Source organism: Maniola hyperantus, chromosome 8, assembly GCF_902806685.2.
Source record: "Maniola hyperantus chromosome 8, iAphHyp1.2, whole genome shotgun sequence".
NCBI classification, from domain to species: domain Eukaryota; kingdom Metazoa; phylum Arthropoda; class Insecta; order Lepidoptera; family Nymphalidae; genus Maniola; species Maniola hyperantus.
The window spans coordinates 3,245,821-3,271,503 of NC_048543.1; the positions used below are offsets into that span (position 1 = coordinate 3,245,821).

Below are 25,683 nucleotides of genomic sequence, written 5' to 3' on the forward strand. Positions count from 1 at the left end.
TTGATCGGTATTATTTCACTGATAGTAAGATAGCTTTTTTACTGTCCCTGAGTGTTATGAGCTATAAATTATAATATAATAATATAAAAGCTTGTATAGAATGTATTGTTATAATTTATACACTAAAGATATTCAATTATGTATTGTATAAAATATTCTAATCACTACCCACAAAAGTCCATTTAAAAAAATAAAAATGATAATAAGTTAGGTTAGTTAATAGCTTGACTAGATTTTCTTATTCATAGTTTCTAGTGAGAATTATATTTTATGTTTTATGTTAAAATATCTATAGTTACCCGTTTAAAATGGGTAACTTATTAATTTTTAAAAAAATCAAAAAATCGGGAAATATGTATTCTAAATGTGGTAACATTCACAACGTCAAATTTTGAAGTGCTATCAAAAGTGGTCAAAAACATATTTTATTATGTCAAAACAAAATTGTTCTTACGATTATAATGTGAAACTTGATTTTTAACAGCTTGATTATTTAATATCATTTATCTTAAAAAAAAAATGTGGCAGTGAAAAATTCGTGTGCACACCGATATGGAGAGCGTTACAGTAAATAGCTTTTGAGTTTACATCTTTGTGTTTGTAGCAATGAAAACAGCTGTTGATGACTTCTTTGTTGTTTCAGAATTTTTCTGTATCACTTATCAAAGGTTTTATAGACAGTTTGCGTGGTGTAACCGTGCTATTATACTTAGATAAAGAAATTAATGAGCGAGCTCTCAGTCGGTCATCGCCGATCGATTTTGATAATAGTAAACATAAGCAAAAACAACCAAAAGTCAAACAGTAAGTATTTATCGCTCTATTGTACTTTGTACTGAAGAGTAGGTATGGCATAGCATCAAGTTTTAATGCCATTTACATAATACATTAATCATTCTTTAGTTTATAGAAATCAATAATTAGCAGCAATTGTGAATTTAAAGAATTATTTATATGATTGCCTGGCTCGTAACCACATTTTTTTACTGAACCTTTGTCTAATAATAAACTGTGAAAACTGTTTTTTGACTTGTGTGAAAGGTCTTAATCAGTGGTAGCAAAACATAGCAATTCAATTCATTCAAGTAGTCTGTGTTTGAAGAACAGACGTAAAGTGTCACCAACTTATCTGTTCAGTGGAGAAGGTTAGTGGAGAATCTGGTATTGCTACTTTTAAGCAATTCACCAAGAATAAACTGAATTAAAATTCTTTATAAGATTTGCAAAGCATACTTTATATTAAATTGCAATAAGGATGCCTGCGACTGGCCTGCAAGCTGCTGTATGCATGCTGCTCGTCTGCATGGATTTTGAAATGGCTCTCATTTTAATATTAATTAAAATTAATACACTGGGAATTGAATTGAAACTGTATACATACTTAATAAGTACTGATTTTTTTTCAGGGAATCAAAAGTACTTACTAGGGTTTTACAATCATGCGTTCTCAACGGGTTTATATTTCTGTTGAGCATACTCATATTCGAGTATGCATTGTTGCCAGCGGTGAAGTACTTAGTGATACTCATATTTGGCCACAACCCTGGGGTGGCGCATAGCGTATGGGGCTGGATGCAGCCCTTCTTGTCTATGACATTCCGGATGATATGGGTGCTTCCACTCTTCCTTCTTAGCAAACTGGTTAACAGTCTGTGGTTTCAAGTAAGTATTTTACTTCAAAATAGCACATCCATACTAATATTATAAATGCGAAAGTGTGTCTGTCTGTCTGTTTGCTAGCTTTTCACGGCTCAATCAAAGAGTTCCCACAGGATTTTCAAAAACCTAAATCCACCCGGACGAAGTTGCGAGCATCATCTAGTCTGTAATAATTTGAATTTTCGCCTCACTAACTGCTCCCAATACAACAGCCACTTTATTGGAAACTAATCTCAAATTCAGTGGTAGACCAAGGGTGAAGTGGAGTGGGTGGCCTACCCAGGGCCTCAAGTTTAAGTCCAAACTTTGAGAAGTCCTTTAGTAAAAAGCCAAATGATATGTTCAAGCAATAAGTTTGAAGTTGGATAGAGGCCCCTATAAAAATTAAAAAGTGAAAAAGATATAAATAAAGTTTTTGTATTAAGGGAAAAAATTTAGAGTTGCTTCGTTTGCGCTTTAATTTCATTATTCATTCATTATTTCCTTCATGGGCCCGTCAAATTAACGAAGACAAAATATATAAATAGAATGGGCCTCTGACAAGCATAGTCCACCTCTGCTCAAATGTATAGTGTGGTATTCCTTTTTCAGGATATTGCTGACTCAGCGTACAGGCACAGGCGGGGTCGACCACAGTTCATGTCAAGTGTCAGCAAAATCATTGCTGACTCATTGTTTAGTTTGTTGGTGCAAGCATTATTTCTAGTTCAGGTATGTTCTTTTTTATTGTCTATCAGTTTTTTACAAAATCCAATCATCATGATCAACCCATCGCCGGCTCACTACAGAGCACGGGTCTCCTCTCAGAGTGAGAAAGGTTTTGGCCATAGTCTACCACGCTGGCCATGTGGGGATTGGTAGACTTCACACACCTTTTGAGAAGACTATGGAGAACTCTCAGGCATGCAAGTTTCCTCACGATGCTTTCCTTCACCGTTAAAGCAAGTGATATTTAATTACTTAAAACGCACATAACTCTGAAAAGTTAGAGGTGTGTGCCCGGGATCAAGCCCCCGACCTCCTATTAGAAGGCGGACGTCTTAACCGCTAGGCTATCACAGCTTTTCCAATACAATTTAAAAAATCTTTACTTATTCAAAAAGCAAGTAACATCTGCATATTATAACGTACATTATCTTAATAAATTAAGTAGGTAAGTATACAGAAACACATCTCCACAGGCGAGGGAATCGCAACGAGTCCGATAAACTATCGTCGGCGATAGTATCGCCCCGTAGAGATTGGCGTATAAGAGATGTATCGAATTTGGTGCCACGGCGAGATTATCGCCGCTATTCTCTCGTCCGTGGAGATGGCGCCTATAGGCTAGGTATCAACCTGTGTTATCAGTACCTCAGTACCCTTATTATAAATGCGAAAGTTTGTTTGTTTGGTGGTTTGTTGGTGTGTCCTTCAATCACGGCGCAACGGTGCAACGGATTGATGTGATTTTTTGCATGGGTATAGATAAAGACCTGGAGAGTGACATAGGCTACTTTTTATCCCGGAAAATCAAAGAGTTCCCACGGGATTTTAAAAAACCTAATTCCACGCGGACAAAGTCGCGGGCATCAGATAGTAGGTAACATTGCTCTCTTTAATATAGCAACTGTGTAAACATCGGCCTAATGTTCTATTTACTATAACTGAAAATGTTCTCAAACCAGTCTCAAAACAGCTGACTACACAAAGTATTAGGACTTTATGATAAAACTGGCCTAATTTATTAGTGATTGATTCAGACCAGCTTTGTACAGTTGGTGTTCAAGTTTTACTCAGAAATACTTACATATCAGTTGATGAAAAGGCTACTAAAATAGCCTAAATTTAAATTTAAATTTGTACTCCTTATTTATCGATAGATCCACTCATCCACGGGAAGGCTGCGGCTCCCGTAACACAGATTTACCTAGTACGGACGCCAAATGCCTCCATCAGGTTTTAATATCTATTTGTTTCTACCTTTTTTATGTGTACTAGTTTTAAGGAGTCTTTGTCTTGTACAACATTTTCTTTGAATAAATAAATATTATATTATATATTATATCTTACGTTGCTGTCAAGTGTCTCCTTTGTTCTTGTTTGAATATTCTAAGCCTTTGTTCTCCAATAGCGCCCGCCTGTAAATGTCATCCAAGTGCCGAGAGAGCCTTGTCGCACTGTATGAATATATTTCTTTCCACAGAGTATGCTAGTCAGTATGTTGCCCATAACATACATAGGGGAGCTATTATGCCTGGTGCACATGTGCCTGTTATACTCGCTGTACTCGTTTGAGTACAAATGGTTCAACATGGGCTGGGAGCTACACAAGCGGCTGACCTTCATAGAGACCAATTGGCCGTACTTCCTTGGCTTTGGTCTGCCGTTGGCCGTGCTCACTCAAATCCCCCAGTCATATATTATAAGGTAAGTTTTTTTAGATTTTTAATGGATATCTGTCCAATGTCTATTCAGATTGGGTATAGGGTGTGGCTTTCTGATTCTTTTTTGTTCCTCTCAAACTACCCTCTTTCTGTTGGTGAAAGCTGGATCAAAATCCGTACAGTAAAAACGAACTCAGCGTGGCAGCTAATAAATATTATTTGCATGTAATCGTATCAGTTAACTTAGCAGAAAATGTAAGACATTTCTTTGTTTTTGATAAGACTTTTACACTACTGAATATACACTGTACTATTATTCACACATACACACACTAGTAAAGTAAAGTAAAATATTATGCTTTATTGTACACCAAAAACCAAAACAATAGACATAATATAACAAAGGTAGCATGTACAATAGGCGGCCTTATCGCTAAAATACCGATATCTTCCAGGCAACCTTAGGGTAGAGGATATTATAAAAATTAAAGAAAGTGGAAGGGGTGTACTAATTAAATAAAGTAAATACACATAATAATAATAAGTAATATAATTATTTTCTGACCTTGATCGCGATCTCAAATATTCCACTAGATTGATAGATCTACAATTATAATAATTATTGTAACTAAATCATTTACGATAATAATATCGTAGTAGGTATATATTCAAGTAGGCATTCATACTTGAATTTAGATAAGTGATGTACTTTGCTCCAATTAATAGTAGTTAGTAATAATTATCATGATTATTTTATCGTGTTTGCAAAATCATCTTTTTGTACATTAAAAAATACAACTGATTGTATAGTTACAGACAGGTTTGTTACCCCTAATGACTGAGCAAAATAGAGTCAAAAAGCAACATTTTTGTTGTTTTTCACTCTATCTCAGTACATTCATGCATTACAAAATCTGCTCTGCCATGCACTGCTCTGAACTACGTCGTAGGTCAACATACGCTTACAATGGGGCCCGAAGTTTGGCATCCCACAACACGTCTCAGTTTACGTTTGTTTCAGTGGTTGCGTGTTCTCAATCTTCTTCCCGGTGTTCATATTAAGCGGGAACGAAGCCACGCCGGTCGCGGGAAGGTAAGAGATATTTAGCACTCACTATATTAATCTACACGTTAATTTAGTCGTTATTCTAACGCAGCAGGGCGATTGTCTAAAACCTGCATCAATCATTATTACAATCTCAATTGTTCTGATTGGCTGAATTTGTGCGATTCTTGTTGCAACAATGCATTGTGGCCAATAGTGAGCGAGCATTAACCAATCAGAGATGATTGCGATCGTGACATTGTAGCTGTCAAACAACCGCGGTAGGGCCACTGGTTAGAGTCAGCCACATGCGGACGGCCATCGGCGCTCGCGCTTTTGAACTCGGCCGCAAAATCACATACAGCTGGCTGACAGCTTCAAAGACGTATTTATTTTTAACCGACTTCAAAAAAAGGAGGAGGTTCTCAATTCGTCGGAATCTTTTTTTTTGTTATTATAAAGTGGCTATGTATGTTCAAGTAATAGTAGTATACATTTTTAAAATGAAACTGTAACTAGTAATGCTCCTTTTACTAGTAGGTACATTGAATACTGACCCAAGTCAAAATTCGAATAGCAATATCACACATTTAGTATTTACTTACTCATTTATACCTTTAATATGCGTAACATTTCGTTTGCGCCGGGCTTTATTGAGCATTGCCCTTTCAAAAATATTTTATGAAGATTCACGAAGTTATGAGCTTGTTGTGTTGAGTAGTTGTCCCGCAAAAATATGGTCACCCCAAGCAAGCGACTGTGAGCGAACGGGACGGCTGTCGTCGATCGTGCGCGCTCCCGCTTGCGCGGTTCGAATCAGCTGGTGTATCATCTTCATCATCATCATCAACCAATAGACGTCCACTGCTGGACATAGGTCTCTTGTAGGGACTTCCACACGCCACGGTCTTGCGCCGCCTGGATCAAGCGGCTCCCTGCGACTCGTCTGATGTCGTCCGTCCACCTAGTGGGGGGTCTTCCAACTTTGCGTCTTCCGGTGCGAGGTCGCCATTCCAGCACCTTGGGACCCCAACATCTATCGGTTGTATGAACTATGTGCCCTGCCCATTGCCACTTCAGCTTCGCAACCCGTTGAGCTATGCCGGTTACTCTAGTTCTCCTATGGATCTCCTCATTTCTGATTTGATCACGTAGAGAAACTCCAAGCATAGCTCTCTCCATCGCCCGCTGAGTATACGGTTATTCAACTAGGTGTTCAAACTTGCAGGATTTTAAAGTATTTTTTGGTCAAAATATAACTCGTAAAAATGATTGCAATCGATTCTGTCACTGATTCGGAACAAACTACTTTCGTAAACTGAAACTAACGTTTTATATGAATTTCAGTGACTACCCCCTGCGGCTGTTCTCGCCGGTGGTGGCGATATCCAACGGCATGTTTCGCTTCGTGCGCCACACCGCGCCCGACGACAAGACCAGGTGATAGGTTCAGCTGTATACAGACAGAGAGACGTAGCAGCTACTACTAGATGGCTTCCGCTTACGCCTTTACCAAGAAGAGAGAAGAAAGAAAAATTATTTCCAGTCACAGTTACAGAAATACTAGATGATACCCGGAACTTCGCGTAGATTTATGTTATGACTAGCTTATGCCCGCGACTTCGTCCGCGTGGACAACACAAATTTTAAACCCCTATTTAACACCATTAGGGTTACCCACCACCAGTCCAGTAGTTTGAGCTGTGCGTTGATAGATCAACCAGTCAGTCAGGCAGTCAGTCACCTTTTCCTTTAATATATATAGATTAGTGTAAATTGCAAAATTTCGCAATTCTTACTTCAAAACTGACTGAGTTTCATACAAACTTCAAACCCCTATTTTAAACCTTTAGGGGTTGAATTGAGAAACATCCTTTCTTAGCGGATGCCTACATCATTATAGCTATCTGCATGCCGAATTTCAGCGCGATCCGTTCAGTAGTTTGAGCTGTGCGTTGATAGATCAGTCAGTCAGTCAATCAGGACTTTGAATTTTATATATATAGATTTGCGATTGCGTGCGAATTCTTTGATTTTCCAGGATAAGGATCCAGGATGCAAGCTCTCTATTCCACGTCAGAATCAGTTGAACGGATTGGCCGTGAAAAGCTAGCAGACAGACAGACAGACACTTTCGCATTTATAATATTAGTATGGATATGGGTAGTGATTTTGTTGTACACAAATGCCACTGATAGTGTTGGCAACAAAATTTTAGAGTTCAGTCCTAGTAGTTGTAGATTTTAAGGTACTTATTATCTGAGGAGAAAACGGCACAGTCACTATTGTTTTAACTTTCGTGACACATACCTGCATGTATAAAAATATGTATGTAACTTGTATAAAATATATTATGGATCATATTATAATATTTGTAGTTGACCAATGGTGCCTGGATAGTAATTATTTTATTGACTTTTGGTGTAAAAAAATATAATAATCATACTGGGGCCGATTCTCTTGTAAACAATCTCTAAACTAAACTAAATTAACAGGTCTAAATCTACTGCTGTCCTTTTCCGCAAGCAACATTATGAAAGGGATAGCAATAGATTTAGACACAGGTTTGCAACTAGCGTGGCCCCCTCAGTCCCTCTCGCTCAAGCAGATTTTTTTACTTGTGAAATGTCATTCCTTCTAAACTTCACGTTGTTTGCCAAATACTCACGTACAAATACATTTTGGCAAACAAAAAAAAGTGGCCACGGTGATAAGGACAAAGTATAATCATTTTTACGTTCTAACAAGAGCTTAAATGCATTTAGCTATTTCGCTCTAACAGTAAGTGTCACATTGTGGCTAATTCCGTTGTACACAATATCTAAACTAAACTAAAATGGCACGTCTAAATCTATTGCTATCCCTTTCATAATGTTGTTTGCGGAAAAGGATAGCACTAGATTTAGACCTGTTAATTTAGTTTAGTTTAGAGATTATGTACAAAAGAATCGGCCCCAATAGGGCTACTTCTAACAGTCCTTGTTCTGAGGACGTGCCATTTTAGTTTTGAGATTGTGTACAACGGAATCAGCCACATTATTATATTACTTATGGTTTTAATTATAGATGTAAAAATCATTCTCACTTGAATAGTCGTAAAATTGTGATTTTATTTTTACATGACATAATTTATTAAAGGAATTGACTGATTACTTTATTGGTTTTATTTCATAAAATTGATAGCACCTAAAGAGTGGATTGAACGTCATTATAATGCGTACAAAATGAGATATCACTCGCCATTTTGACTTTGTGTCAACTGTCATGTCAAAAGTACGATTTTAGTCCTTATTTTATAGGTGAGCCGTACAGTCCGTTCACTATAACTTTTCCCCTGCCGTCGATGTTGGCACCATTGCTGTTTGCTTTATTCCTTAGAGGTTAGGGTTTATTATTGTGTGATTTGCAATGGTGCCAATATAACGTCAGGGGAAAAGTTATAGTGAACGGACTGTAGTTCTAACATGACAGTTGACACGTAGTTAAATGGCGAGTGAGTTCTCGTTTGAATTTTCCGTAGTGAAAACGCATTTTCCAGTAGTGTGCGATTAAACTTTAAGGCTCCCCCACACAGCCGCGTTATTATCGGTCGATAATGTCGCATGCGTTATTGCGATAATACGCCCTACTTCCATTGCGGCGTTATTATGGCAGCAGGGTGTAACTACATGACCATCCTAATACAAAATGTACTGAAAACAGATATCGCAATTTATTTGTCAATTTATTTTCGTCTTTATCCAAATATTCCAATGTACCGATAATTTATTCAATTACTGACGTCACTGCGTCAAGGTAGCCTGTAAATCGCCTATTTTTCTTTGTTTCACGCATGGATTTAGAAAGTAATAATTCTTCTAAGAATTAGTACTTAAAGTTTCTTTGGTTTCATAGACTTTATTTGACATATCGTCGATTCAGGATCAAACCGAGAGTTCCCCTCCTCCTAGGATCTAGGAGTACGTGGTTACTAGACTACTGCTACTAGGTTACAGAAAGAGCAACCGCCGAGTTTCTTGCTGGTTCTTCTCGGTAGGAACGGCATTCCGAACCAGTGGTAAGTTAAAACTACCTGACTATTCATAAATACTTGTAAAAAGTTTACATGAATAAAAAACATTCTATTCTATTCTATTCTACTAGTAAGTACCCACGGGCGAAACACCGTAATACAAAATGAGGGACTTTTGTCCTCCGCGAACTAGTCTTTCCGCTCTCGTCTACGCTGCTTTAGTTACCATTGCCATTTAAGTTTATCAATGAAACAAAATAATTGTAATAACATATTTTTATTGACACAATAATAATCATTTAGTACATAATGTGATTACAATAACACAATTAATATCAAATATTATTAATTTATAATTAGTTTAGTAACAGGAATGTCATTATTTCTTTGCAATATTTGGGCAAGATTTTGTTAAAAATATAACTTAAACCTATACTTATCAAAATTAATTAAATATCTATAGGTACAAAAACTTTTTAATTATAATAAAGTTACCAAACATTTTCAATTAGGTACAATAATATTGATGTTAAAATAAAAAAATATGGTAACATTAGGTAGATACTGATAGTACGTCATATTTGTTTGAAAATTAAATCCAAATAAATACTTTTAACATGTTATATTATAATTATTATATAACTTTTGACTCATAAGTCATAACACGTCCAATTTTATGCAGTTACATAATGAGCGCTACTGAAAACATTTAATTGTCACGTTTATAACACGAAGTGTCACATTACTGTGTTATATAACTTGACCCACCCACGATATTATAACCCACCGATATGAAAAATTAACTGTTTATAAAAACTATTTTAATTTATTAATATAAAAGCTAATATATATATTTTATTTTGTTCATCTTATTTTTCTATAATTAAGTATCTAACTACAAAAAGCGACTGCACTTAAAATAAGACATACATTTTAAGTACCTTTAAAATTTTTCGCGGATTCACTATTTTGACGGGCCTTTTTAGTTTAGTAACAGTAATAACTTATTTAGATCATAATTATACAGTTTTAAGTGCAATCGTTTAAAATTAACCTATATTCTAAATTCTAACTATACTATAATATGAGATCTACGACGATTATGTATAGGTATTACTTAATACTAAGTATATCTTTGAGATACAATGTTATATCAATACTACTCTAAGACGGAATAGAATGACCACATTTATTTTATTAGGATACAGTACATTGATGTGATAAAACGACGATACAATTACATGTTAATAAAAAGAACGCTATTAGCACACATTTGGTTTATTTTTCATTTCTATTGACCAGCAGCATCTATCGCAAAGAAAAATAGAACTTGTAACATGTTATATAATTGTAATATAATTGAAAACTAATTAAAACTTGTAATATAATTTAAACAGCTTTAAATTATGTAAGAAAAAACGTAAAATATAATATAATAACGGACGAATATTTATATTTTGTGACAACAGGCTCTATAAGAAAATAATGCATAGAATAATAATGTTAAAAACCTAATAACCTAGGTCAGTAAGTACTAAAATATTTCATTTATAAATTTAAAAGATGAATGTATAAAATTGTCTAAATTGTCAAATTAAATACTTATCAGCAAATATCTAAGTGGCGTTACAGAGATGGTTGTATAAAAGGCACCAGCTACGATATTATTCATAAAAGTTAAAAAAAATTAAGTATATTATACTGAACACTTATAAGACATAAATATAAGTCAAACTAAAAAAACATCGTATTGAATATCACAATTACTGCTTATTTTCTACAAATAAAGCATATAAAATTAAAAAAAGATCCCTAAACTTAAATCTTCTTAAAAAAAATCTAAACGTGTACTATAAATAATCATATTTATTGTTTATATGAATATTTATAATTATACATTTCATACTACAATACAAGCTTTATCTTTTGTCAACAAACCATAGTCATAAAAAGGTTATAATTAATAATTATAAGTATACGTACTAGCTGCCCCGGTGAACTTCGTACCGCCTAACAGTCGATTTTTTTTCAGGGATTTTTTTAATTTTTCTCTCCGTAAGAACCATCCCCGTACTTCAAGGAATACTTATGAAAAAAGAATTAGCGAATACGGTTCAGCTGTTCTCGAGATTTGCGATCAGCAACACATTGAGCGATTAATTTTTATATATAGAGATTGACTTACATAAATAATCTTGATATATACCTTTGACTTACCTAAGTAAACATGATATTATATTCTAAGCTTATTAATGTAATTTTTATATACAGACACATAAATATTACGTTCCTACATAATAAAATACAATAGATTTTTCAGGTACTAAGCACCTTAATTTTTCAAAATATAAAAATATATTCATAATACAATACTTTGTAGCGTTTAACTTATCAAGATTTACAGCAAAACATTAACGAGATTATAAAAGGTAGGTTAAAAATTGTGAAGTTTTCTTATTTAAAAAAAATATAAACAAGTATGTAGATGTTTGCGATTTCCTTAAGGACCGATTTTAATCGACAAAATATAATGTTTATCTGAGAAATAAATTTGACTTTTTGAAGGTTTTTGTATTGGAAATCTTGTATTTAACTTTACGCATCTAATCTTAAACGCAACGAATAAATAAATCTAAGTATATTCCAGAATTGTGAATTATTGTAATATTTCTGGATAATAGATTAAGAACATAATAATATACTTAATTTAATAACATTTATGTCCGTCATTAAAGAACTATTTTCACAGTCAAAAATTCTATGCCTAACAAAAATGTAAGCAAATTGGCTAAACAATAATTTGTTTTATAGTAATCTCACTAGTAACATGCCTACGGCCGCGCCTACGGTGAGGCCGACACTCAGCATGGTGGCTACAACCGAAGACGCTTTTTCTCGCTCGTGCATTTCAACCACCCTGAAATTTTACAATTTGCAGCATAAGCATTGGTCATTGATTTGCTATTCAAGCAAAGCGGCGTTGTCACACAGAGCCCTAACAAATTTACTGACGCCTTATTTCGTTACAATAAAGTGCAATTTTCAATTGTACCCGAGTGAGAAAACTGATCCAAAAACATGGTCAACAACGTGAGCGAAAGTTTATCTCTGACACTTTTTATAGGAATTGTAAGGTTTGTAAAAATTGCATTAAAATCATCTCAGAGTAATGTGCTATATCTAGTCTTTTTATACCATCAGGAAAAGTAACCAATAGTTAAATCAAATAACGATGTCATATAAATTGAACAACTTGGGTCCAAGCTATCAACCCTGAACAATTCCAGAAGTTGCTGTGAAACTATCATAATTAAATCTTTTTACCGGTACATATTGAATCCCGATATGTAAATAGGATGTAAACGATTATAGAATAGAGCCTCTAATCCCATAGAGCCCTAATTTCCTAAGAAGTATCTTATGACATACTTTGTGGAATGCTTTCGTAAAGTCTATACCTGTAAAAATATTGACTCTGTTACTAACATCTACAGCATTGTTCCCCAATCCTTTGTGGGGCTGAGTATTTGCTTTTATAATATGGTTCCAAAACAATTTATAGATTTACCATTACATACAGTTAAAAACATACTTATGAAGTCGAGGCTATTATACAATTTGATGAATTGCTCATTGACAAAGTTGCGCGGAAACAACCGACTAAACTTTCAGTTGCCCACAAGATGGTGTAGTGTATTGTAAGTATATACATTGTAATTTTTTATGATTTGAAAAGAGCAACTGCTAAGTTTCTTGTCGGCTTTTCTCAGTAGAATTTCCATTCCGAACCAGTGAAGTCACAGATGAAGCATACACATCGGAACTCAGGATCCTCAGTATACTAGCCCCTGCTATCACCCACTGGTTAATGCTATGATCTTACCTGGTAGAGTTGATCATGACGATGTTGGTGAGGTAGCCGTTGGTGAAGGCGAACACGATCATGATGAGGATGTACTCGTAGTCCCACAGGAACACCACGGGCAAGTGCTTGCGCGGCTGAGCATTGCAGAGCATCAGCATCGGCACTCCGATGATCCTCAGTATACTGGCCCCCGCTATCACCCACTGGTTATTAGGCTGAACAAGAAAATTATTATTATTGCCGAGGTAGATGCTAAAATTAAGAAAATACTCCAAATCCACTTTTTAAATTTTCATAGAAATCAATGTGGTTACCATTTTTGAGGTTTTTCAGGATGCTTATTATGAAAGTGACATCCATTTAAAGAAGTGAAACTTCTTTCGCATGTACGCTTCGGATACGCGTAATCATTTTTTTAATGATAAAAAAATTTGACTTGGAAATGTTAAGTAAATATTTATAAACAAACCGTCTTTTGTTATGAGATAGACTTCCTGTCTGAAGAAAGTGTAGTTTGATTTTGAAAAAAATCTTGGTTAAAAAAAACTTACTCTCAATAAAAATCCGGCGACCAGACGTCCGGAATAGTCACCGCAGTTGAATATTAGATAGTTCACGACCGGCACGAAGAATATGTCTGTAAATAAACATATTTATGTGTAAAGTATCCATTTTAATAGACTTCAACATTGAGGTTATAAGTTTTAATCTCGATTTAATAAGTAATTTTAGAAAAAAACAATTCAACATAATTCACTCAGGCTATCGGTTTAATTAAGCCTTTCGGTATGACATCCATAAGAAACAATTTTTATCTAACTAGACGATGTTCAAAACTATGTACAAGTTGTTAGGTATATCATAACATATTGCATGCTAATAGACAGAATTTGGCTGTACCGTTTTGTTTTTGTAACATCTCCACTGTTTACCCATATTCGCAACAAAGAAATTTGAATTTGAACTTGATGCCCGCGATATGAAAAAATTAAACATTACGCCACAGTTCACGACAGTCAGGGAATTTCAATCAAAACGTCGAGGCTTCGACGATACTGGCAGGCGTCAAACATTTGACGCTAGGTCGCCCTATCCCACTTTTATTTGACGTCACCATAGTGTAATATTTGTCATATCGTCGATTCAGGATCAAACCGAGAGTTCCCTAACTCTAGTCCACTCTGCTATTGCTCAAAAGTAAACCTGCAAAGGATAAAATAAAAAAACTTACTGTTCCAATCAGTCCCAGCAGTAATCGGATGGGACTCCACCAACACAGTCACAGCCGGATACACCGCCATAGATATCCCGAACACCGCGAATATACTGAACGCATACACCCAGATCTTCCTTAGTATACCCAGCATAGACGCTTCTCTATGCCTATTCGTTGCCATACCACCCGATCCCCTCAAAATGTGGTAAGTAAAGAAATCTATTCTATATAGCATAACGTAGGATATAAGGGATAGTACGACCATGATGTCCGCTATACAGAAGTATATAAGCGCGCTATGTAAGGGGGATATTTTGAAGGCTAAGGAGATGATCTGGGCGATGGCAGCTATGATGCCACCTAAGGATTGTCCGCTGACGACGGCCGCCATGTATTCTTTGGAGAATTTGCTCGCGATGCCCACTAGGCAGCCGATGAAGACTGCGCTTGCAGCTGGAACAAAACGAAAATATAACGATAAAAACTTAAATTATAAATTAAATCTATGCAAAAATACGTTTCTGGAAACGTGACAAGGTCGCATAAATCGTCGAGGATAGGTTTTTAAAATATGTGCCCACAAGATTTTCATCGCCTGCAAATATAAACTGGTTAATGAGTCATTTTTAATTTAAATATTGCTTTTAAACAAAACTAGTTTACTCTACTAATAATTATATATACATAGGTAGTTGCAAATAAAGTCTGTACCTACTCTTGAGAATTTCTAATGGTACAGCTCCACTATCGTGATTCGGCGAATAATTCGAGTGTGGGCATACGGTAGTTCGGCATTCAGCTAATCAACTGATGGGTACAATATTCGGGAAAAGGTGAATCCATACTAATATTATAAATGCGAAATACGGTATTTGACAACTAGTCAAATCAGTAACGTTTTATCAACGTCAAAACGTGCACTTAGTATGCGATATTCTATGAAATACTGGAATGTAACGTCACATCAAATGACGTACTTTTTTAGTTTAATCGATAATTTAAAATGGTTATTACACTTAAAACTAACAAAGGACGTGGATTTTACTTAGGAAGTCAAATACCCAATTGTGCCTATTTGTCTGTCTGCTAGCTTTTCACGGCCCATACGTATTTAGACTTTCACGGGTAGAGATAGCTTGTATGCCAGGGATAAAGTATAGGATACTTTTCGTCCCGGAAAATCAAAGAGTTAGATATATTTCTCGGATTATGTGACCAAGTGAACCCGGCATGATATTATTAATTTGCTCCCTAATGGAGTATCCACATTCCACACTTGTCGCGGGGATCAGCCCGCCGCACCGGCCGAACCCGATAGCATGTGTGGATGCACAATTATCAGCGCAGATGTGGCGCTCCCTTTACATTTCAATGTGTCACATTGTAGTGAAATAATTGTATGCGCGGAATACCGCTCGGTATTAGAGTTGACCGTAGCCTAAGAGACTGCAGTAATAGGTGGGTACGTAAATAAGGCCAAACTAGAATAACAAATAGAAACGTTAGATCATATCTGGTTTGACCTATACTGCACCGCGATAGCCGTAAAAGATTTGCATAAGGGGTCAGAACTGCCTACTGCACGAGGCATTATTATGCAGAGATTTACATAAATAAGCGTTTGTTACAATAATCTTTTAAATCCCCGATCGATAAACCCAAGTCCTAAACTACCTACCTAGTTGGAGGGATATTTATATGAACGTCTAACTAAATGAGTGTTCGATTCGACTTTAAGGTCGGACCGTCGTCGCTTCGCGTCTAAATATTCTCTACTAGCTGATGCTCTTACGTTTAGGTAATCCGCTTACGTCAGACTAAAGTCTGTCTGTACATAAATGTAGATTCGATAAAATCGATTTTAACCGACAACATTTTTGACCGAGTTTTTGACCGCGTTTCAATATTGCAATCTGTTTCATTTTTTGCCGACATAAAATCGGTCACCGATTGTCAGACGTAGGCGGAGCGCGTTACGCTGACAAATTGCAACCATCCCGAACCTGCACCGATAACCTATTTTATCATTATACTCGTAGTACTGCCAGATGCATAGGTCTATTTAAACATTTAATTATGTACTATTTACTCTAATCACTTAGTTGCACATACATTTCTTTGTACCAATTTATCAATTTCCTTATGAAGTTCATTGTACAACTATATTATGCAAGCAATATTATAAAGAGGTAAAGTTTGAATTTGAAACTATTCATACGATTTCAAAAATTCTTCCACTTAGCATAGATAGCTATATTATCCCCGGCTATAAGTTCTTAAATTCGGAGAACTGCCGAATTATAAGGACTGATTTTATTATTTAAAAAAGCGGCGATAGCCCAGTGGTTAAGACGTCCGCCTTCTTTTTGGGATGTCGCGGGTTCGATTCCGGGCGCGCACCTCTAACTTTTCGGAGTTATATGCGTTTTTAAAAACAATTAAATATCACTTGCTTGTGAAGGAAAACATTGTGAGGAAACCTACATGCCTGAGAGTTTTTCATGTTCTCAAAGGTGTGTGAATGATCCACATTGGGCCAGCGTGGCATTCTATGGCCTAAACCCATCCCAGTCTGAGAGGAGACCCGTACTCAGTAGTGGACTGGTAATGGGTGATGATGATGATGATTTTACTAAACAAACTAGAATAATGACTTCATTTGCGTGGATTTAGGTTTTTAAAAATCCTGTGGGAAGAATTTTCTAAATTTTTTATTTTTCCACGATAAATAGCAGCGTCTGGGGTAAGAACTGGGATAGCTTAGTTTCTGGAGAAGACTCCAGAAACTAAGCTATCCCAGTTTTTCAGCAAAATCAGTTTATCGGTTTAGCTGTAAAACGGTATTAAATGTTGACAGGCAAATTAAAATTTCGTTTAGTATTAGTATAGTATTAGAGCATTGGATTTGGAACAAAATTCTGAGTCATATAAAAATATTTCAGGTCAAAAACCTTTAGGATCACATAAAACTTATAATATAACCTTGAAGCCTTTTCAATTTATTTTTAGCCTCTATAAAACATGAGAAATACCTACATTTAGAATTTGAATACGTTTTAAAAATAAAATCTACAAAGATATTGGGTTTCTGCTCTCTATAAAGCTTTTTTTTGTTTTACGAAAAACAAATATCCCTAAATAATATTATAAGCACGCGAAAGTATGTTTGTTTTTTTGGTTTTTCCTTCAACCACGCCACAATGTAGCAATGGATTGACGCGAGTTTTGCAAGTACATAGTTAAAGACCTGACATAGGCTACTTTTTATCACGGAAAATCAAAGAGTTTCCACAGGATTTTACAGAACCTAAATCCAGGCAGATAAATCGATGGCATCAGCTAGTACTACATATTCACAAAACATTATTTTGTTAGAAAAATCTGACTGTCCAGATTTTCTTATATTAGGACTAGTTAATGCCCGCAACTTCGTCCGCTTGGACTATGCAAAATTCAAACCCTTATTTTACCCCCTAAACGGTTGAATTTTCAAAAATCCTTTTTAGCGGATGTCTACGTCATATCACTATCTGCATGCCAAGTTTCAGACTGATCCATCCAGAAGTTTGAGCTCTGTTGATGATCAGTCAGTCAGTCAGTGACCTTTTCCTTTTGTATATTATATGTGTTTAGAGTTGGTTACACTAACTTTGGTTAAATACTCCGAGTAAATAAGAAGTGAAAAATATAAAAATGTTTTACCTGTCATAATGACTACAGTCACCATAGTGATGATGAAAAATGTGTTCTGCCACTGGTCCGTGTCCACCTGTACGAATGACGTGGTCACTAGGAGTGACAGCGTCACTATTATCAGGGCTCCTTGAAGTCTGCTTCTCATAGATACCCTGAAAATGGTTTTTTTTGTAATGTACCTACACCATTTTTTGCCAATTTTCTTCATTGCTAAAAATATGTGAAGCTTTAGCTTGATAAATTACTATTTGTCTGTTTATATGTTTTTTCGCGTATCGAAAGCATTTAATCAGATTTCAAAAAAGCCCGTCAAATGCTATTTGGAAAGATTCCGTCCCACAAGAAATAGGTCACGGTTTTTAAATTTATTTTTGTGATGTAGCTAACCACAAATTCACGGTTTTCGAATGTTTCCCTTCACTTGTGCTATAAGACATTGCTATCGGTCTGATAGACATTTAAAGTAGATTAAAATCCAATAAGGACTAAATTTTATGATGGATGTACCTACACTCTACTGGAGGTAATGTAAACAGGCCAATACACTGAATTATAATAAGTACCCAAAATAACAATAGATTGGCAATACTTTTACAAAATTATAGGATTTTTTATATTTGTTTGTGGTATCATATCGGTAATCATTAGTACCACCACCTGTCTTCGTTTTTGCCAGCTTTCTGGTTACAACCTGTATATTGTGTGGTGTTTGTCATTATTACATTTTAAAGACAAAGGACACACTGTGCTGCATGCTACAAATTAATTGTGCCCAATTCGAAATTGAACTCCCAAACTAAATGCATTGCTTGGGTCATGGCTTATTGTGCCACCAGCCTAATTGAGGGAAGTACTTACCAATGTCCATACAGTGAATTCAATATGAGAAATATCAAGTTGGGTATAGCGGTAGCCACGTTGAGATAGGATGTGAACTCTGCTTGGAACTGTGTTTTCCGCACATACATGGTGAGGTTGTTGGGCACAACATCGCGGAATTTGTACATCCAATACTGAAACAATAATATGTTTTGAGTCGGATACAGTTTTAAGTTTTATGAGCCATACAATTTACCAGTCAAAGTCTCCACAGTTTTTAGAACTCTGCTGATCATAAACCTGATCTCGAACTTCACATCCCATAATGTTGGTATATAGGATGACTAGTTTATGCTCGCGACTTCACCCGCGTAGACTACATACATTTTAAACCCCTATTTCACCCCATGTTAGACATGTTGCATGTTGTTGCAGGTGCAGGCATGTTGCTGACACAACCTTGTAATTTTTACCCATCCCAAAAACGCCCAATGCACCTAAAGAAGTTTCCACATAAACAAAGACAATGTATGGGCGTAATTTGCATTTTTATTTTACTTACACATTTTTATTGAGGACATCAGATCTGATTACAAAAATATATATTGATAAGAATTTATCATCCGACATGATGCATTAATAATAATTTCACATTGTCATGTTTATTGAATCATTAAGTTAATAGTTTAATTTGATTTGTTTAGACCCTTAAGACTAGACGAAGAACTTAGTTTTTATTCTCTAAATTCAGTTAGGTAGGTACCATGGAATATTTAAAAAGCTAAGAGTCATGACTGATTAAAAATAAAAGCCAAGAAAGATGTCAAAACTACTGAAGTTTAAACCTCATCAATAATATATGAAATGCTGACTATTCCATTACAAATAGGTACTTATAATAAAAACAAAGACATTCTTCAAGCCTACATCAATGCCTTCACATCTGCCAGTCGGCTTTATTGTTAATCATTATGGCATATAAATAAATGTATAATACGTTAAAATAATACTTACGTCATTAGCAGTGATCAAGAAGTTCCAAGGCACGAGAGAAGAAATACCAAACAAATAAAACAAAATGTACACAATGCAATATCTGTCTCGCGGTTCCTCGCACGTGTCCAGGACTTTAGTGGAGCATGAATCCTCCACTAACTCCCTCTCCTCCGAATAGTCCACGTCCTCTTCATTCTCAACAGCCTCTATCAAATCTTCATTGTTAATTGATCCAGTTACATCCATTTTTTCGAAACAATCAGATATCCTCATGAATCCGGTCTGAATGTCGTCTTATTAGCTGATTAAAATGGTTCAAATTCAGCGTCGGTTAAACGCGATCGCCATGCCGCTTTACTCAGAAAACTATGTAAATATTAGACTGCAAATTAACAAATTCGGAATAATTTACAAACACGACCAGCTGCGAATTTCCCATCGATATTTTGATTTTTAAATTTTTGATTTTGAGTTTGACACAACCGTTTTTGACACTTTAAAGCAGTGTTTCCACTTAGCATATTGGTTTTACCCTGGTTTCTGGTAGGATTTCGCTCTAAATTATTATTAAGTTAATTATTTTTTTTTGTTTGTTATATATTATACACTACTACCTAATACCCATCTAATTATTATGAGTGATTTATTATTACGGGTTTAGATTAACACACGCTATGATTCCGCTATTCAAAGTGAAATGTTATTTTAGTCTCCACTTTTCTAGCCTTTGATAAAATAAAAAATAAATATACTTTGGGTCGTGATACTACATGAATTTAAATACCACTCATAGTAAATCCCTGTCAACATAAAAAACGGTCTAAGCTGCCCAAATATGGCGAAATCCTTAAAAGTGGTGACACTGCTTTATTGACTGAGTTTGACAGTTTGAAGCGAAGTTGCCACTTGCCAGTATTCTAAACTGTGTCTAAAGCAGTCTAAAGCATAGGTCTAAAGGTATCTAAACAAGATCTATACTCAATATTATTTATGACCATTCATCATAATTACTAATCACACCATAATAATTATAGAGTATGGCAGTCCCATAAGCAATTAGCTCCACACCATCTCCACACGGTTAAGTAGGTACCTGCCTGCAGCCCATAGGGGTGCAACTCCAGAACATTAAAAAATCGCAAATTGAAATTCGCTTGTGGTGCCATCTAAGCGCGAGTACGGCTAAACAAATAGATAACAGTTAATAAAAGACGTAAATAGATGGCGGGCACATTGTTGTAATTTTAAATTACAAACATTTGGACAGCCACAGTCACCGTCAGTGGTGCCAGATTAGGCGAATTACCGCCATTTAGGCTACCTCGGCGGGCCAATCGGCGCCCAAAAATCCCGATTGGCTACCAGTAACCATTTAGGCTACCAGTAGGGCGATTGTCTAAAACCGGTATCAATCATTATTACAATCTCAATTGTTCTGATTGGCTGAATTTGTGCAATCCTTGTTGCAACAATGCATTGTAGCCAATAGTGAGCGAGCATTAACCAATCAGAGATGATTGTGATCGTAACATTGTAGCTGTCAAACAACCGCGGTAGGGCCCCTGGAAGATAGAAACGGGCGATTTTAGGCTACTCAGCAGGCAAAATCCTAAAACAAATTCCTAAAGGCCGGCAACGCATCGGCGGCTCCTCTGGTGCTGCAAATGTTCATGGGCGGCGGTAATCACTTAACATCAGGTGACCCGCCTGCTCGCTATATCTATTAAAAAAAAAAAAAAAACGGGCGAATTCAATTGGTAAATATCTGGCAACCCTGGTCACCGTTGAAGTTCAAAACTTTTCATGTTTTCGTGTATTGTTGTTTGTGCGGTTCTAAATATTTCTATTTCTGATAAATTTATCTGACCCTGCTTTGTTTACTGGACTCTGTGTTTCCTTTAACCACCTCGATAACTACCTAAGGATTGATTTACGGACTCGATTCATGCCTGAACGATTGACCACGGCTACGGATTACGGACTTGTTTTTGCTTTGTGAAAAGATTTTCTGTCGATAGATTTGTGCAGGGAAAATGCCACGGAGATCTCGATGTGTGTTCGGATGTGAGCAATTCGGTAAGTTTAAAATCAGCTCACTTGTAATCTAACACAAATCTCTTAAACGAGTCAAACTCTATGCTCCATTAGTACATTAGGTATTTTATCATGATACTAAATAATTCCTGCGATTTCGTCCACGTGGATATCATCCAAAAAACCATTTTAGAAATCCCGTGAGAAGTCCAATTTTCCGTGATAAAAGTAGCCTACAACCGTCTCCGATGCAAGCTATCTCTTCACCAAATAGATGATGCCCGCCACTTTGTCTACGTTGGTTTAGCGTTTTAAAGAATCCCATGGGAACTGTTTGATTTTCCGAGGCAAAAGTAGCCTATGTCCTTACCTGGATGCAAGCTTCTCTGTACCTTCTAACTTTTATCATAAACGGTTACACAAATTGACTGTGAAAAGCTAGCAGACAGACAGCCTGACATACTTTTGCATTTATAATATTGGTAAGGATTATTGACTACTAATTCTGTACATTTTTTGTTTTGTAATTAAGTGTAGGTACGTAGGTACAACATTAGATATTATTTTGAACTTTAATGACTATGGTTTTTTTATATTTTACTAGCTGCCCCAGCGAACGTCTTACCGCCTAGTCGATTTCGGGCAATTCCATAAAAACCATCCTCGTACTTCAAGGAATATTATAAAAAAAGAATTAGCGAAATCGGTTCAGCTGTTCTCGAAATTTGCGCTTAGCAACACATTCAGTGATTCATTTTTATATATATATTATAGAGATTAAGTAAATAAGTACAATAAGTATAGATAATACAATAATATATTGCATATTTTATGTTACTACTTTTTCAGATGTTTTGCATCACTTTCCAAAACCTGGCCACTCCTCTTTGAAACGATTTCAACAATGGAAAGAGATAGTAGGACAAGATTTAGAAAGCAAGACTGATGATGAAATATATACGAATTATCGAATTTGCAATCACCACTTTGAAGATCGTTTTTTATACCATCACAGTAAAAGACTAGCAAAGACAGCATTTCCTTCTCTTAACCTTGGTGAGTTTTATTTATTAGTTATTACAGTAGAGAGGATTTTGAGAAATTACATTGATTGACATGTCAATAATAGGTCAAAGCACAGATTGTAGAAGCTTGAAAACACTGGCCAAGTGTGGGTCAGACTTGTGCACAGAGGGTCCCATACTTCAGTCGTATTTTTCGACGTTTTGCACGATAAATCAAGAACTGCTATGTAGAAAATAACTGGCCAAGTGCGAGTTGGACACAGCACATAGGGTTCTGTAATACACAAGAGTAAAACAGATCACTTTTCTTAACAAGCCGCAAAACTGTAGAGGTTTATTGTTAATATCAAAAAAATCGACTTGGCAGCGCTACGGGATACCCCACTTGGTATCAAATGTAATAAGTACAAATGTTTCTATGGAATCTTCAAAACTGAAATCTCCTAATGAAGTTGCAGACAGAAACTAACTATGTATAACTAATAATTATAACATAAACACTTCTTCTAAAACTCTATTTTGCATATTTCAGGTGCCATTGATTCAAGTCTAGATGCTAATACAATAAATCAACCAGAAAGTTCTACACATAATCAATCGGTCGCTCAAAGTACCCCATCTGTGGTTCACAACATCCAAGCAGGATATTCTCAAACTCAGATTCAGAAAAAAATAATTACTAGTAAGTTGTGGCCATAAACAACAAATAATACACATACACACATACACACTGGGAGGTTACCTGGCTGGCACCCCACTAGACCTAGGTCTACTTAATTGTTATTACTTGTTTTTATCTGTATTATAAGTATTTTTTGTGTTCCTTATATGTAATTTAATATGTAATAATATCCAATAAATTTAATTTAATTTAATTAAATAAGAGATAAAAAATCTTTACTGTTTAACAAGATTTTAACAAGAATAGAGTATTGAAAATTGTCTAATAGTTAATGTATACTTAATAAAAACACCTTTTTTTTTTCAGGAAAAGCTGGTCAAAGACATGTGAATCTCAAAGTTCAGAAATTGTTAAGGAAAATAGTTAATTTGAAAAATAAATTATTCGAACAAAGAAACCAAGTAAAGATAGCAAAAAAAATGTCAAAAACAAAATTATTTAACAAGGTTCTAAAATACTTACCTATGCCTGCTCAAACACTTGTAAAAATGCAATTAACACAGCATAACAAAAAAAGCCGTGGAAGAAGATTTAATCATGCAGAAAAATTAATGTCACTCTCGATATATAAGAAAAGTCCAAAAGGCTATAACTTTTTGAGAAAAATGTTAACTTTGCCATCAAAACGAACATTACTGGATGTCCTTAAACAAATAACAATTAAACCAGGCTTAAACCCTGCGATAATTAAACTTTTGAAAAATGCGGCAGACAAATTGGGGATGGAGCAACGATTATGTGTATTAATCTTTGATGAAATGTCTTTGTCTCCATCCCTACATTTCAATACAGCATTCGATCAAGTAATCGGATTTGAAGATTTTGGGGGAAATGAAATTACAGAGAATATTGCTGACCATGTTTTGGTATTCATGATAAAGGGGCTAAAAGCTAAGTTCAAACAGCCAATTTGCTATTTGTTTTGCAAAAGTGCCACAAAGGCAGTAATATTAAAAAGGTGTATTAAAAACATAATTACACAAATTAATCAAACAGGATTGGCTGTCGTCTCAACTGTCTGTGATCAATCTACAATTAACAACAAAGTTATAAATGAGCTGATAAAAGAGACTAAAGTAGATTGTCTTAGATTAGGCAACGAGCCTAGGGATAGTAGTTTTGCTGTAGAAAATAATAATATATTCCCCTTATTTGATCCCCCACATTTGTTAAAAGGAATACGAAACAATTTACTGACAAAAGAATTAAGATTCACACAGGAGGACGAAGTAAAGACTGCTAAATGGATACATTTAAAGCTTCTGTTAGATATTGATGCAGGAGAAGATGACTTACGAATGTGCAACAAGTTAACAGAAGCTCATGTACTCATAGAGAAAATTCCGAAGATGAAAGTAAAACATGCTGCACAAGTTTTTAGTCAGCGTGTATCAGGAGCGCTACGATTTTGTGCAAGTAAGTACTGTTAATGTTCTGAAACTTTTAAAGACCTGATATTTGAAGACCTTCTTCACTTTAGAATTAATTCATCAGACTTTGGTACTACTTACTATTTACAAAACATTACTTGTAAATAATTTAAATTCAAGTCACTCATTAGGGGCTAACTGTGAGGAAGATCCTAACAAAATGTTACAAAATTTAGATTGTCTTTTGATAGAAAATGACATCAAAGAGCCCCCGATGAGCAATGAGCCAATGGATACAGATCTAAGTATAGAAAATTTGGCAGATAGTAGTTCAGAAATTGGAGACAAATTAATAATCTCTGAAACTAAAAAGTATGTGACAGGGTTTGTCATAAAAAAGCTAAAAAGGAATGTGTGTAAATCTTGTATAAAATGCAATAATGAATTGTGTGACACCACCCCACCTCAAGCAGATGAATACATACATTCTATCGATATCACAAGGAGATCTCTTTACCGACCCTCGCGTAACTTTTCAAATTGTGTGAGAAATATAATAAAAATAGTAAAAAGCATGTTAAAAAATGATCCTGGGAAAAGTGGCAAAAGTCAAATGATAAAATTATTAGTTGATCAGAGTACAAGTTTTGATTTTTTAACATGTGATACACACAAAGTCAATTTGAAAAATTATATAATAAATTTTGTGATCAAATTGATTATTCACAGCTGGTGCAATAATGTAAATAAAATTTTAAAAGGTAAAAATTCAGATACTGAAAATGATAGCATAAAAATTCAGGCGTTGAGATATTATCAAACACATAAAGGTAAATAATCTATTTTATGCAATCTAATGAAATCAGTAGTTGAATTACAGACTTCGTTTGATAAAACT

At 35.3% G+C, this 25,683-nt stretch overlaps 2 protein-coding genes across 3 annotated transcripts; one reads left to right on the plus strand and one right to left on the minus strand.

Annotated features, from left to right (window-relative positions):
• Nucleotides 1-407: 407 nt before the first annotated feature.
• tank (EI24 domain-containing protein tank) lies at nucleotides 408-8,222 on the plus strand. Of its 2 annotated transcripts, XM_034970926.2 has the most exons (7): nucleotides 408-567; nucleotides 644-804; nucleotides 1,407-1,662; nucleotides 2,251-2,370; nucleotides 3,845-4,068; nucleotides 5,047-5,118; nucleotides 6,418-8,222. In XM_034970926.2, the coding sequence occupies exons 1-7, from the start codon at nucleotides 553-555 to the stop codon at nucleotides 6,512-6,514; spliced, it is 945 nt and encodes a 314-aa protein (XP_034826817.1). In that variant the 5' UTR covers nucleotides 408-552; the 3' UTR covers nucleotides 6,515-8,222. The 2 variants fall into 2 exon arrangements, with proteins under 2 accessions (XP_034826817.1, XP_069356429.1); XM_069500328.1 differs by lacking the exon at nucleotides 408-567 and having other exon boundaries at nucleotides 623-804.
• A 1,129-nt stretch (nucleotides 8,223-9,351) lies between these two features.
• On the minus strand, nucleotides 9,352-20,183 carry Ent1 (Equilibrative nucleoside transporter 1). Its single transcript, XM_034970921.2, has 7 exons — nucleotides 19,693-20,183; nucleotides 18,718-18,872; nucleotides 17,866-18,011; nucleotides 14,179-14,616; nucleotides 13,499-13,584; nucleotides 12,966-13,162; nucleotides 9,352-11,999 (listed from the first exon to the last, which is right to left on the minus strand). Exons 1-7 carry the CDS (start codon nucleotides 19,945-19,947, stop codon nucleotides 11,888-11,890), a joined length of 1,389 nt encoding a protein of 462 aa, XP_034826812.1. The 5' UTR covers nucleotides 19,948-20,183; the 3' UTR covers nucleotides 9,352-11,887.
• Nucleotides 20,184-25,683: the final 5,500 nt, after the last annotated feature.